At 36.5% G+C, this 15,711-nt stretch overlaps 1 protein-coding gene across 6 annotated transcripts in view; it reads right to left on the bottom strand.

The window, feature by feature from the left end:
• The window catches only part of GPHN (gephyrin), a 306,325-nt gene that overhangs the window by 80,421 nt on the left and 210,193 nt on the right, over nucleotides 1–15,711 (bottom strand). For 4 of the 6 annotated variants that reach the window (XR_014228691.1, XM_082316630.1, XM_082316632.1 and 1 more), the window contains one exon: nucleotides 249–305. The exons of the other annotated variants lie outside the window; for them this stretch is intronic. Coding sequence is in view for 3 of the 4 variants with exons in the window: in XM_082316630.1 (XP_082172756.1) it covers nucleotides 249–305 (57 nt within the window). In the remaining variant the exon portion in view is untranslated. The remainder of the gene's footprint in view (nucleotides 1–248; nucleotides 306–15,711) is intronic. 6 annotated transcript variants of the gene reach the window in all.

Here is a 15,711-nt window from a genome sequence, read left to right as displayed (position 1 = left end):
TACTATCTCTTATTTGTCATGACATTCAAAGCTAACTAACTGGCAGCCTGCCTTCAGTAGGTTGTTCTATGTGTAGCACAGAAACAAACAAAATGTGACCCAACAGCAATAAGAATACTGAAATAAAAATGATGGGATGGTGAGAAATGGAAAAGCCCCTTCCCTCCCTCCCCTCACCTCCCCCTTCAAAAGGAAAAGTGTAGGCTATAGAAGAAAACTTGCAAAATAAATGTTAGAAACATATTTACTTTGAGGGATCCAACTCTACTAGCAACTCCTTTGCTTTCATCCGGCCGTCTAATTTGCTACAATGGGGGAAGATGGGTAAAAAAGACAGAAGAATAAAGAAAAAGTGAACTTAAAAAAATTTCCACACAATCAGTTAGCAGTACATGCAAGACATCAATTTGACTCTCTGAGACACCTCTAGAGGACAAAGACACAGACTCTAATTTCTGGAATAAATGATGCTTTATCATGGCATTTTAAACTTCCTTTGTTGTTCATTTTTATTTCAATATATTACCAATCTGGCACATATGTCGCATGCTGAATTCATGAACATTTTTGAAAGAATACATGTTACTTATTTGATTTGGATATGAAGAATAATGAAGTCCTAAAACTAACTGAAGAAAAAAACACCCTATACCTTCTACAAATCATATGATCGTAGTATGCTGTAACTGGGAGTATCAGGCCTGGCAAGTATCATGATTGATACCTGACAGAATGCAATACAGATTCCTATTGACCCAGGCCTAGAGATTTTAGCCACTGCTATCAAGATTCCCAGTTAAAAATTATGCTGCCCAACCAGAAAATTTTAATGCCAGACCAACATCAGGTTTTTATTTTAAATATACCACATATATAGCCTGTCCCCCAATATCTCCTACCTGATTACTTTTCCTTTATTATATACATTTTTTTCCTAGATGATGCAGAGGATGGAAGAAACAAATGAAGTAGCTGCTCAAAAGGTTTTGTACTGTTAGAAGCATGTAAAGTAAAACATTCATTTACAGCAAAAGTTCATTTCAGAATTGCTGAATCCAGTAAATAAACCTCTTTTCCTAATAAATTAAACTTGTCTCGTGTCGTTTGAAGTAGGGAGGAAGAAGACAATAAAAATGAATTTAGGGATATCCTTCTAGTTTGAGTCAAGACTGAATTGAAAGTTTTCATTATCTGATGGTTGTTTCACAGGTTATGTAAAACAAAGTCCCACACAACTGAGGTGAACCCTTTCAAACCACATTAGCTGTCTTTTCTTTAAGAAATCTCAGCAAGGAAGCCAAAGACTGAATGGATCATGGAAATTCAGCTATGCTTTATGCTCTCTGGAGCACACTAGCAAAAGCACAAGTTAGATTGCCACCTTTTGGTTTTATCTGACCCATGGAAAATGGAGAAATTAATATTCAAAACACAGTCAACTGAATGTTTCTTTTTTTTACTTGCACCAAATTCTCAAGAAAATAATGCAACTAAGCAATATAGCAACAATTTAAACATTTAGTTCTGATAGGATGTCCACTAGCAAAATACACTGGAAACATTTAAGTAAATTGTTGCTTTCCTTCCCTCGTCTTACGGCATTAAAAGGGTATCTGTTTTGAACTCTCAAGTGAAACACCCACATCACTGTTTTGATGGTACTCCAAGCAAATCTCCAAGCAATTCTGGTATACTGACCAAGAAAAAACTGTCATTCTTAGATAAAATATGCCTCCTTTAGAACACAGATTCAATTAAAATATATGCAGTTGTACTCTAGTTGCTATATTTTTCCTAATTAAAAAAAAAAAGAAGCCTCAAGAGAGAAAAAAGATCCTTATTTGAAAAGAAGACAAGAGGAGTTAGAGCAAAGATACTTGGCCCAATACCCTGACTGAGATATTACCAGTCCCAGACAATAAGACATAATCAAATAGAATGCCAATTCGTGTTACTAATTTGAAACTTTTTTTCAAAAATAATATAGTAGATTTTGTTTCGAAAAATGAGAAATAAGAAAAAATAAATGCTGATAATCTCACATAATTACATGGAACTAGGACATTAAGAAAAATCCTACATACCACGGAAACTTAGGGAAAAGTTGTGACAGCAATATGCATTCCCCTTCAGCAAAAAAGTTTTTCTTCTATTTCTTACCAATGTGGGTATTATGGCTGCTCAAGTTGTGCTGAAGGTTTAGGATTCAGTTAGAAATGAGACTGGAGATTACAGGTACATATAACTGACATTATTTACTCTTTCTTTCTTCAAAATATATAAAAGAATACATATGCAATGTACACATTGCAAGCAATGAAATTATAAATGCTTGAAAATATAAATTACAAGGAGATAGCCTAAGGTCAAGTCTTGTTTTACATCCACGGCACAGTTAATATACATGATAACATGTTTTCTTCAGGAACCTTGCTGAATGCAACTTGGGTGTCTCTCAAGGGATGAATCAGGGTGATATGAGTATGGTACAAACTATACTACATCTGTTCTGGGAATTAGGGTATTACCAAGAAGGCAAGGGGCAGCACGAATAAAACCCCATTTTTTTTCATGGCAAAAGCCACAGAAAGGAATTCAGGTATATCCTTATCTCTCCCTGGTCAACTCCTGTACGATGTTCTAGAAGTTGACTGATAACCTAGTATTTCAGAAAATGGCATGGATTATACATTCCTTGTTTTTCAGAAACTCAGACAGACACAAGATCCCCATCATAGATGAACACTTGTAGCTAAACAGGATTAGAATGAAAGATGTGCACATAAGTGGTCTAAATCAAAACTCTGTACACTTCTAACCCCATCAGTCACTTGTGTGATCTAGAAACAAGTTCTTTGATTTTTCTATTACCCATTTGTAAAATGAAAACACTACTTCCTTCGAAGCAAAACATAAGACTAATAAAAAGAACCTGAATAGTGAAATTGAAAACAAAACTTTGTGCCTCAGGTTTTACAATTTATTTTTTTTTTATACCACAACACAAGCTAAACGAGCAGATTAAGAGATGAGGCACAAGCAACACTAAGTAGTTATTGGCAAAATGTTACCTGAAAGATATGAGGGTTTTGGAACATTCTGAAGGAGGAGAATGAAGATATTCAATGTAATGAAGCAAGAACAGTGTTATGTGGAGAACGTTGCAGGAAACTGGCAGGGTATAATGCACTGACAGTTGAGATAATGCATTTATCTTTACATCCCTTTCTTATTCACAGGGGAATAATAGTAGGAGTTAAAAGCTAAAGATTAGCCACAGGTGTCCCTATCCTGATATCTGAAGAACAAGGTGGAGTTACAATGGGAGCAGACTGAGATAGGAAGCCAGTGGAAGAAAACTTAGGAAGCAGGGAAACCAGAACCAAACAGTGAGCAAAGAGTAGTGCTCAAATATGCTTAAAGGACTTGTTAGAAGATGAATGAAAGACTTGGGTACCAAAGAACAGACACTTAATGTTTTCTAAGCAGAAGTCTCACATATGGTTTCATTATTATTCCTCTACCTTCTAACAGAGCCCATAAGAAATGTACCTGTTTATCTTCATCCCTGATTTTACTCCAGAAAAAAGAATTTAAAAGACCTAACCTTAAATATATATATAAACCAGCAGTTATGCTGGTCATAAAGAAAGAACAGCTCTGAACAACTGGCTAATCTGAGATTCTGGCTTTAGTTGGATTTATTTAAAGGAAGAGTTCCACAACAGGAGAAATAGTCTCAAAATTCCTAACACTATCCATCTTAGACTCCTTTCCCCTTCTGATAATATATCCTGTTCTTGCTACTCGAAAGTTTCCCTGCTTACTGCTTCTGAGAAAGAAATTGGAATTTTGCAGGACCTAAAGCTTTCAGAAATGTGTTTTCACATCCACATTCAGCAAAAAGTCAAACATCTGTCAGGCTTTTTTCCAAAATCCTGACTAATACATACATGGTTCATAATGACAAAGCCTTTTTGATATGATCAAATTACTTAATTCTGAAAGTGAATAAATGCAACACTAGCAATGGAAACCCTTTACAGCAGTTGTTTAAAAAGATGTTAAGTTCCTTATTCAATGGCCTGGGCATGCAGTGTTGGAATCATGTTAATCAGAAGCAAGAGGTTATACTACGCAGCATCCAAATTACGTTCAGATTATTTGCTGTACACATAAGAAAAACATAACTGTGCTCCCACTTGACCACTACTGCAGAGATCAATGATGAATGGTGAGTAAAGAAAACTATTAATATTACTTGTGGAACACTACATCACCAGGTGTGCAAATAAACGTTTTTGCATTTGTCATATGTGCTATCCCACATATCCTTGACAACTTCATCAACAAACGTTTTCTGTTTTCTTAGACAAAAATAGTCCCTGTTAGTTTCTAGCCATGGCTTCTTGTCATTGCACCCAACTAAAAGTTCCCTTGTGCTCCTAAGCTGGTTGCCTTAGGGGATGTGAAGTTAAATGGTGTGAATATCCTCTGCTGAATCCTCAATCATGAAACTTGCTTGCATCATATTTGTCAATGTGACTACACATACTGTTAATAAATGCTTATGAAGTTGCTCCTTTTTAAAGCAGGTTTTGGGCTGTGAAACAGTGACATTCACAAGTTTGTACATGCTATGAGAAAAGAAGACTTCCTGTTGTTTTCCAGTTTTACCTGCCATGACTTCCTTCCAGTTACTGTTTCATCTCAAAATGCAGGGCATCATGGTAAGAAAGGAACAATCAGTTTTGGAAATCTAGAGAAAACTATGCATACGATGCTCCTATTTTGGACCACTTCCTTCAGCAGAATTCCACAATATACTCCAAATCTGTTTTTTTTCTTCCCCCAAGGGCTGTTCAACTGACCAAGGCAAAATATGGAAGAAGAACAATGGGATAAACCTCTCTCCAATCCAATGTAGCTTAAACAGATGTTCTATGATTCAGTGAAAAAGTAGGTGGATGTATAAAAACAACATTAAAATGATCTTAAAGATAAATGTATTGAGAAGACAAAAACATTAAAAACTTACAGAAGAGAAATTAAATATGAATCATAATATATTCAAACAGCTCCCACATGAAGGGGCTTTGAAAGAATAAAATATATTAAGTACAGGGATATTTAGGAGCCATCAGCAATTTTTTATCAAAAGCTTGGAGACTCCTCGAGTTGATATAGTGTATTCAACTAGAGAAGAAGGGGGTCCAGTTGATGAAGAGAAACCATAAAAGTTATACTATGCATATTATTACAGCATTCTGTTCCAGGAAAACGTTCTTGAAATCTCACACAAATTCTCACACAGTTCATATTAACAGAGAAACGTTATTTCAAAAGCATAACCCAACTGGCAATGATTTTACATTAGCTGGCCAGGAAGAAAAAACTTTATGTATTGGCCAGATCATGTAAGGGAAGCGAATCCAAAGGAGATTAAATCTTATGAAGATAGAAAATGCTTTTTCTGACCCTTAGTGATGTTTGTCAAAGTTCATGGTACACAACAAACTGGAGATAAGTGAAGGACAGTGACATCCAGAAAAAAAGGAATAAACTGTAAATGTTCTGTGGCTGGCAAGAAGTCATTTTAATTAGTGAAGTACTTACATACTGCTTGTCAACAAATTTGATGTTGGGGACTGTGACTGCCAACATCCAAATATTATATAATAAAATACTGATACAGGTGGTATTTTTTGCAACCCTTACTTGCCTGATCAACAGTGGAGAATTCCGATACAGAAATCTGAACACCAACTAGAATTCTCTTCTCTAATAAGAACAATGTTCTACATCAAGTGAGCAGTTTCTACTGCTAACAAAGAGCTTAATATATTGTTAATATTGCAGCAAATAAATTTCTTTTAAGTTAAAAAATGCATTATGTATAACTTTTTCATGCATGAAAAATAGACTTGCACTTGAAAATATTTTTACTTCTGCAGTTTTAGGCCAGACATATGCCAGTTAGATGGGGATTCCTAAATAAATAGGGAGTATTTTTGAACAAAGGGAATACAAGCTCCTATAACAGACATACTTTCTCAACCAATAAACATATTCACACCTATGCTTTATACTGCAGTATGGCATAAATGTTTTATTAGGGTTGCTGCACTTCTTGAAAATGGTAAACCTACAAAAGCATAACATACATGAATGCTAATGTATGCCAATAAAATGTCATTATCATACCATTACATATTTTGTTCACACTACCCACATTTTAATTTTTTAATTATTTTTTTAAAATGGGCACTACTACTCACACTGTTCCATGTGCAGATGAGGGAATAAACACAGTGCAGGTGGACCAATCAGTGGTAAAAAGTAATGCAATTTTCTTGCAGTTTTGGAGTTTAGTACATTAATATCATCACTGGATCAATGGTCTGTTAACACACATAATGACAAAGATAATGTAACCGTGTCCTTATACAGGAGATTTTGTAATACACTGGTTATTTTACACCAACATGTGGCAGCCTAGTTCTTTAAAAATATCTATTGACTTCAGTGAAATTTAATGGTCAGAAATCAAATCTAAAAGTTGGTAGGTAAAATGTGCAGCCAGGGCAAAAGAGACTACAATAAATACAAACATTACATATTATGCCACTACTCTTAGTGAGTTAATGTCCTAAATCTTATTTAAACTGGAGCTCTGGGCATATAAGAGTTGGGTCCGTCCTTTCACTATGCAAGTAACAAAATACACAGGCTTTATATTGTCCAAGACATGAAGAGATTATAAATGATGAGTAACAAAACCAAATGGCTGCTCTTGGCAGAGGCATGCCTAGCCCAACGGGAATGGTATGGAAATCACACAAAGGGCTCCTACTGATAGTAAAGAATGCTGGTGATCAGAAGGCTTAATTACCTTGCACAGAGCTGTGTGCTATTGAGACCAGACTGCTCCAGGCAAACTGATTAAGTTCAAATACTTCATGCTTCACTTTATTATACAGGGGATATGTATGCACAAACATATAGGGACCAAGTTTTACAGTAGGGTTTCCAGACCTAGCTTGTCTCAGAGCTTTCAGTCACACAACTCTCCTGTCACACAGCTGAAGTTCCCCAAACCCTTCTACTCTCTCAAGGCTGCCTTTCTCACAGTTCTTCCTGACCACAGCCCTTTCTTTTCTCATGAAGCTACTGCTGCCTCCAAGCTACTTCCTACTCTTCTCCAAACCACTCTAAGCCCTGCAGCCTCATCACTCAAGAGCCACAAATACTGTTTTGCTCTACACCAGACCTCTACCACTCAACTTTTACCTCTGATTTCTCCTCAATTCAATACTTTCAATCCTCTCATTTCAGCCCTGCTTTGAACATTTTTTCACTGGCTGCTGGCATATTTTGCTCCCTGCGTATGTCTGCAGCCTCATTTATTCTCAGGCTTTCCCCACAAAGGAAAGCAGAATTTGTACCTCACGCTCCTGGTAGAGCTTTTAAAAAACGAAACACCTGTCGCACGTATCAGAAATCTGTCTTGGCAAGCAGAGAAGTTGTTCATATTTAAGGACAAAATAAAAACATGGTAAGTCCTAGGTGGCAAAGTTTTGAATTCTTTGTATACACCTTTCCCAAACTGACAATTCAGTTCTGAATGTGCTGCTCTTTTGCCTTGCTCTCCTAAGCTGAAGTTCTACAAGCTGCGGCACATATAGGGCTGTTCATATTTCAGTGGAGGACAGCATCCTTTAAACATTTTTAGATACTAAGGTAGCTCCTATCAAAGATACCTTGGTGGTCACGGTGAAAGCTTTCATCAGTTAAGTCACTTAGAAGCAACCTGATGGTGGGACAGGTAGGTTATAAAGCAAACCAGCTAAGACATTTGCTCTCTTTGACCACTTTTAGCAGCAAAATTAAGGGAGAAATGTTTGCATTCGGGCTCAGTGTAGATCCCACCTTTCTGAAAACAGATGGGCCAGTGGGACTTTAAAGGGAAGAGTAAACCTCTTTGAGGACAAGTGCATTTAAGGTTTGTTCTCAAATATTTGTCATATCCTGTACTTTATCCTTTTGACTAGGCTGGGCTGTGTTTGGAAAATCTGTGTAAAGCTTCTTGTCACATGTATTTCCTCACATCTACGCATCCTGAAGAGTTCAACTGTGAAAGAGAAGTGGAAGGGTCAGTAAGGATACTGAGAAAGGACATATCCACTAAAGCCACAGGAAACATATAATTAAAGCAGTGAGACGATAACCTCAGAAGATGAAGATAAGGTGGAAAGATCTGGGATTCAATTCACTTTGCAGAAACTTAAAACAATAGGACCTTTAAGTGGCTAGATATGAACAATAACTTGGGAAGTGACCAAGGTCAATCTTTGTCCACACTGACGGTGCTGTTGAACGAAACCATTGTCCAAGGAGGCTGCCTGTGAACTTCATAAAGCAAACAAAGTGTTGCAAAGAACTGCCATGCCAACCCACAGAACTCCTTGCTCAAAGGTGCTCCTCACATTTTGAAAAGCTATTTTTAAAAGAAAAAAAGCAGTCTTAATAAGTAAGTTGTAAAGAATGGCGCAAATCTGAAAGAGAGATTGCCAACAGCTGGTTTGAAATCTTGCCAAACTTGTTACTGTTTCTTATGGGATGATTTCCATAAATCTACTGTAGGGCATTCAAGTGGGAGGCCCAGTTTCCAACATAGTCACTGGAGAGAAATATGTTCCAAAAGTAAGCGCTTTGAATTTCTCACCTTAAGGATCCCTAATTTGTCATAGACTTTTCCTGTAAATACATTCCTACAGCCACCACTATTGCTGGTTTAAACAAAAAGTTCTTTACTGAAATATATGCAGGTTTCAGTAAATTTAAATATCAATACATGCCTACAGAAATTCTTGTCCAAGAATATGCAATGCTACTGTGAAAGTGATCAGAAATAGACAAATAACCACTTCCTTTCCTTTCAAACAAGCAAATATACTGTTGAAGCCCAACCGAAGAAATCAAATTCTACCCTATTCATAAATGCCCCTTTTAAAGAGATAATATGTATTTTGCCATTTAAAATTAAACTAAATTGGTAAGCAAAATAGATGCAATTAATTTCAGACATTAAAGATAAATTTTGAGTGTAATAAATATGGGGATTCATTTGAATTGTTGTCATTACTATTAATCATCTGAACATATTCTAACACCTAATCTTGAGGCTTCTGTGAATGACATAATATCTTCATGGTCACATAGTTTTAAACTCACATTTTAACATGTCATCAGAATTTTGTCATGATTCGTGCTGCTACAGTTTATTTATTTTACAAAGGCAGAAACGTAGAAAATAAATTAAATACTATTTTCTTACACAATCTCTTCAAGGAATGAGTAAAACTAGTTAAAGTGATTGCTGATGTTCAAAATGGGACAATTCCCTGGAGACTACAGTGCCTTCTCCCTTTTCCTGTTGCATGTAGAAAATTAAAACAGGGAGAGCAACGTATGATCAATATTTTACTAAATGAAAAGTAGCACAACTAAATAAGAATTTTCTCAAACACAGGCAATGCATTTGGCACATACTAAATTCTCCTTGCAGATCCAGAATACAGAGTTGGATAAGCATTGACCTAAGGCTTACATGAATTACAAAATAAAGGGCTTTTAGCATACATGGTGAGAAAGGAGGTAATTAGAGGGGTAAGCAGACAAAGAAGTTGAATTTAACAGGATGAACCACATTAACAAATCCAGAATGGCTGTTTGAACCTTCTGCGGAAATACTTGCTAAAAATATCTACAGTTCAAAAACTCGGGTAATCAATATGATGTAAGAATCTACTTAATGAATGAAACTTGGAAAGACAAACAGATGAATGACTATATTCACATTTGACGCATTCCTGTGCTGACCTATAAATGCAACGGTAACATGATTCTGAGAACCAGCTTTTTGTAAAAGAGAAAGCCTACCTGCTTGGGCAAAAAAGATACCAGAAACAAGACCTTGATGTAAAAAAGTTATTACAAAAAATTCTCAAAATTGACATAAGGTCTATGTCTCCTATGTCCTGTAGAAGGTACCCATGCAAAACCAGGAGATGTGACACACACATTCTAGAGTAAATGGTCTATATGAGCCTTGCATTCAGGCTCAATCTTTTTTTTTAGATAAACAACTAACTTCTTGGATAGTTCTTTTTGTTATCACATCAGACATAGAATCGCTTCGCAGTTTTATACTATAATGAAATTGTTTAATTGCGTTACTACATGAAGATAGATTTGCTTTCAAATGAGAAATATTTTCCACATGGATGCAATAAATCCAAAGTGAACAGGTACTCAACTCAAATAAGACTGATCTTGAAAAATATACTTTTCTGCATCAACAGACAACAGTTTTATCTACCAAGGGAGACAAATGACCACCTTTCATAAGCCTTTTGCAAAAGTACCATTCTAACTGAAGATACTTTGATGGACAGCCAAAATAAATTCTTGAAATCGAATACTTCGACTCTTTTCTTGAGTAGAAAAGAACAAAAAACCATGCCAAGAAGGCCACTAGGTCTAGATAGAGAGCCTGGCAAACATGAAAATAAAAGATATTATTTTTTCTAAGCTAGAAACTGTTAAGTACAAAATAGAGTTAAAGGAATTTAAAACAAGAAGTGAAAGATTCCTTAAACACAAACAGAAAAATAGAAAGTAGAAATGCTATCATTTGAGGCTGGTAAGACATCAATGGTAAACCACGTAATGAAAAATAATACCTTGTCTGAATTTTGATTAGGGACGATAATACACATTACGGGAACAAAGACATAGTTATCAGTGAGAATTAGTATAAAGCTGTATTACTTTTGATGAGGTAACTGCTCTTATAAACAGATGAAATGTAGGACAGGAACATAAAGAAGTAAAATAGAATTGCTCGGAAGGCAAGGAAATTGCTAGGGGGAAGGTAACAATATGTTTTGCTGAAAGAGGAACAGGAGAAGTTATGAATATAGTTTGCAAATGAGTGATGTGGAAACTGACCATATCTAGATCTAGTATATTGAATAATTATTTTGACACAAATGTTAGGAGTGCTCTCAGATAAATATGGGAGGCATTATCATTACAGAATATTGAAGTAATTTCATCAGCAGGTATTTGATAACATTGAAGATTGCTGTAAAAGAAATGGAGTGAATTTTAACACAAAGTTCTAAACTAACAAGCATCTTGGCTACATGGGCAAGCACTTAACAGTCGGAGAAAAGACAGAGACTATTAATCCATTGTACAAAACACGAGTAAAATCTCATATAAGCAGATATACAGTTTTGATCAGTCTGAGGAAGGTGAAATCTACAAAAAATGCAGGAAAAGACTTTTGAAGGAGTCTTTTTTACAAAGATAAAAAGAAGGGGTTTGACTTAGTTAATTCATAAAAATGAAATCTGAAAGTTTCTATGGCTCCCTTTCATAAGCCTGTTCGAGGAATGAAGAATGAAGTCTATTTGAAGAATCAAGAAAAGATTGGCCTTATTTAAGTTAAAAGGCCAACAGTGGCACAAAGGCAACTGAGTGCAGACTGACCCATGAGGTTCTAAAATAAGGCTGGAGACAGCCATGCAGAGGGGAAAAGTATTTTTAGTTTGCTAGTCTTAGATGGTATTACATATTACAACATTAAATAGTATTAAATATTGCCCAAAACAGGAGATAAGATGCATAGAACCAGGAGGTGCCGTTTACTTTTAACTATCTTATTTCCTAAAATCCTTTTCAAAGGTGAAACTGGACTTCAGGGACTACTAATACACTCACTAAAGAACCTCCAACTTGAAGGCAATTCCATATTTACATCACCCATGAGAAAAGCAATGTCTGTGCTTTAGATTCTTGCTTCTCTCTGTGCTGGTTTTAGCTGGGAGAGAGTTAATTTTCTCCATAATAGCTAGTAGTATGGAGCTATGTTTCGGATTTGTGCTGAAAACAGTGTTGATAACACAGGGATGTTTTCATTACTGCTGAGCAGTGCTGACACAGAGTCAAGGCCTTTTCTGCTTCTCACCCCACCCCCCAGCGAGGAGGCTGGGGGTGCACAAGAAGCTGGGAGGGGACACAGCCAGGACAGCTGACCCCAGCTGACCAAAGGGCTGTTCCACACCATATGACGTCATGCTCAGCATGTAAAGCTGGGGGAAGAAGAGGGAAAGGGGGGACATTCAAAGTGATGGCATTTGTCTTCCCAAGTGACCTTTACGCATGACGGAGCCCTGCTTTCCTGGAGATGGCTTAACACCTGCCTGCCGATGGGAAATAGCGAATGAATTCCTTGTTTTGCTTTGCTTCTGTGTGCAGCTTTTGCTTTCCCTGTTCAACTGCCTTTATCTCAACCCACGAGCTTTCTCACTTTTACTCTTCTGATTCTGTCCCTCATTTGGAGGGAGTGAGTGAGCAGCTGCATGGTGCTTAGTTGCTGGCTAGGGTTAAACCATGACATCTGTGAGGGAACCAGTGAACTTTTACTGCAGATAATACATTAATCACAGGAACATGTGTGCCTTGAAATAGCTTTCCCAGTCTAAATTTCAGTTTTGGCTCCTGCGAACACATAACTGTTTGCTGCTGCTAGGCTACCACCACTTTTTACAGCACTTTGGGTTGCATGTGTACATGAAATGGAATATTATTATTACACTGCATATCTGTAGAAGCATGATACAATATCAGGATGCTTTAATAGCAAGTTAATATAGACTTCTGCATAAGAATCTCCCTTGAATAACTAACAGATATAGTAAGAGTGGTAGAGAAAAAATGAAAATGTATGGATGTGGAAGCACCAGAAACCATAGCAGAAGGAATACAAGAAAAACGTGTTGATGGCACACAGTTTATTTAGTTCACAGCACTTCATGCAGCTTCTGGGGATACCCAATCAGTAAAACAAGACAACCCAAGATGATTCACAGACCAAAGCAAAGAGTTGAGCCACTGAGAGATGATGTTGGAATGATAAAAAGCAGATTTAGATAAGGAGAACACAGGACAGAGAGCAAATCTTACATATTCAAGAGGTGCAACTGGATGGAGAGACAAATATCCCCTTACCTGTCCGCTCCTAAAGAGTACAAAAGGCACATCCAACTTAATGGATACCAGTGTAAGAAGAAACCTAGAGAAGTTGTGGAGGACTTGATGATGCCCCACATCCTATACATCATTTCAATGAATCCTTACCAGACCAGGTGGGTACACATATATGGATGCCTGAATGCTGGACAGACTACTAAATGTATGTATCTTCGTGCGTTTGAGTATGTAGATATGAAAGTGTGACTGAAATCCTTTTTCTTTTAAAATAACATCATCTACCTCTCCTATAATATCTGGCATTGAACTTTGCTACACCGTTGCTAAATTATTTCTTATAATAAGAAAGAAACAACTAGAAGAGGATCATTGTCTATCCTTGCAAGTACGTTTTTGAAATTTCTGATCCTTTTATCAAAGAAAGAACACAGCAGTAAGTGATGTGGATTATTTATTATGTCAATAGTCAGTGAAGGAACAGAAGCAAGCCTGCCAATGCCTGAGCTGTTGATTAAGATCAGGTTAATGTATGGATGGCTGAAATTACAGATGAGCAGGGACTGAGATACTAAAAAAGAGGAGCAGAAGAAAACCAAATTCCTACAAACAGAACATATGGCTATATGAAAATTCAGCACATAGATGCATAATTTTACTCTTGAAACCGTATTTCATGAAGAAACAAAAATAAATCAATTGGCACAGGTAATAAAAACTAATACCCCCAAGGAAAAGAGAATGAATGGAGATGGGAGGTCAATATTGCTCCAAGAGGCCAACTCCAGCAAGTCATCAAAATGATCACCAGGCACCGACAGTCTCAACAAGCATCGTTGACGAGACCAGAACCAGATATATTGAAAATGGAGCTAGCAAGTATTTCTGTAGAGGTGCATTCACAGTAATTTCTAAATGAAGGAACTGGATGAAAGACAGATGTAACTACATTGCTGTTTGGAAAAAACAAAACAAAACCAAACCCAAAAAACCTCATCTTGTGATACATCAGAATTCAAACCAGAACATTGCTATTTCGGATACGAATTGAAAAGGTGTGGGTAAGGAAATTAATGCAAGAAGGATACACATCTTTTCCTTTTCTTAAAGTAATGCCAAACTGAAGTTACCAGAATTTGAAAAAAACACACTCGGCATTTGAAGAAAACATAGTAATAAACAAAAACTCTTGCTCCCAAAGCTAATTGAAAAAAAACATTTCAAGGAGCAACTGACAAGCTGATGCAGCATAAGCATACATAGATCTGAACTCATGCAATGCATGTGTGAGCCAGGATGTCTGTACAGAAAGATTATTTACATGCAGAATAGTTACAATTTGAAAAAGTAATTATTTTCAGGGAAAACCTGAGAAGCTTATTTCTGACATGTTTGAAAGTTTCACTGGACTCAGGAAAAGAATGGAACTCTGTAGTTTAATAAAATACCAACTGGTTACTAAGAAAGACAAATGTAGGGAAATTTTGCACATTAGAGCTTCTTCATATGATTCAGCATATAACAGATCTGAAAAGTAGCTGATTCTATGAATTCAATAATTGTTCTGGATGCTCTGGATTGCTATAGGTAGCCAATTCCCAACTACTCCAGCATCCTTCTTTAGCCCTGCTATAAATGGTTCCTGGGCAGGAGACAAGGAAGAGAACTGGATTTTGGCACTGCTATTTAATACAGACTCAGGTTACCAAAGAATATGGTGCTACTTGAAAAACAGATATTCAAGAAAAAAGTAAATAAAACTAAGTCAAATAAGTACCTCTACTGAAATTCAATATTCAGCTAAAACATGATGACATAAGTCCTTATTCTGCCCCTCCAGAGACTTGTTGATGGGTCCATTCTGGTACTAACAAAAAACCCCCAAACCCTACCCGTATATTTTTCAACCTTCCTACAAAGTCAATCTTCCATTTTAGAAAGGATTTTAGTAGACTTTGCTTTATGATGTATTTGGGGTTTTTTGATTAGTTACAATGTCTCACTTCTGAAGCAGTGGCATTTAGTGTTTTTAACTAGCAACAATCAGGGTTTTTAACCAAAATGTAAACTAAAAATAAGACTTGTTAGGACTCAGTCACCCACATGTTTTGCCAGGACAATACACTTTAAACAATGAGTAAAAGAGGCAATGATTATATGGAAAATATTCTAGTATTTGATTCTAAAACCACTGCTGCACTCTGTTGAGGAGAGCCTGGGAGGATACGGTAGATTGACGTGCGTTAGTAAGCAGGATTCCCCATTTTAATGCAACCCTGTCTACTTCCTACTCCAATATACAATCTTTCAGCATCTCTTTTCACTAAATATAATTTTTTGTAATCCTGGAATGTGCACTGAAAAAAATTAAGAGGAAATAAAAGCCAGAAATAACCAAGAAAACATTGGAATTTTTAGCAGGTTCAAATATCTAACTAAGCCCGTGTGTCTATAAACAGCTACCTATTTTACAAAAAAAAGGAAGAAACCCTTGCAGCGCTCGAGTGTGATTTCGCCTACCTAGATCATCCTAACAATTTAAAACATCCTTTCCACTTTTCCATGCCCTTCAACCATATCACAGCTAAAGAGCTGTGCCAAAGCACTTGCTAGTTATTCAAGCAAGTTCCTAGGCAGGAAAAACTATAGCAT

The sequence above is a fragment of the Platalea leucorodia genome (genome assembly GCF_965183815.1).
Source record: "Platalea leucorodia genome assembly, chromosome: 7".
Lineage (NCBI taxonomy): Eukaryota > Metazoa > Chordata > Aves > Pelecaniformes > Threskiornithidae > Platalea > Platalea leucorodia.
This window is presented reverse-complemented; position numbering and strand designations above follow the sequence as displayed.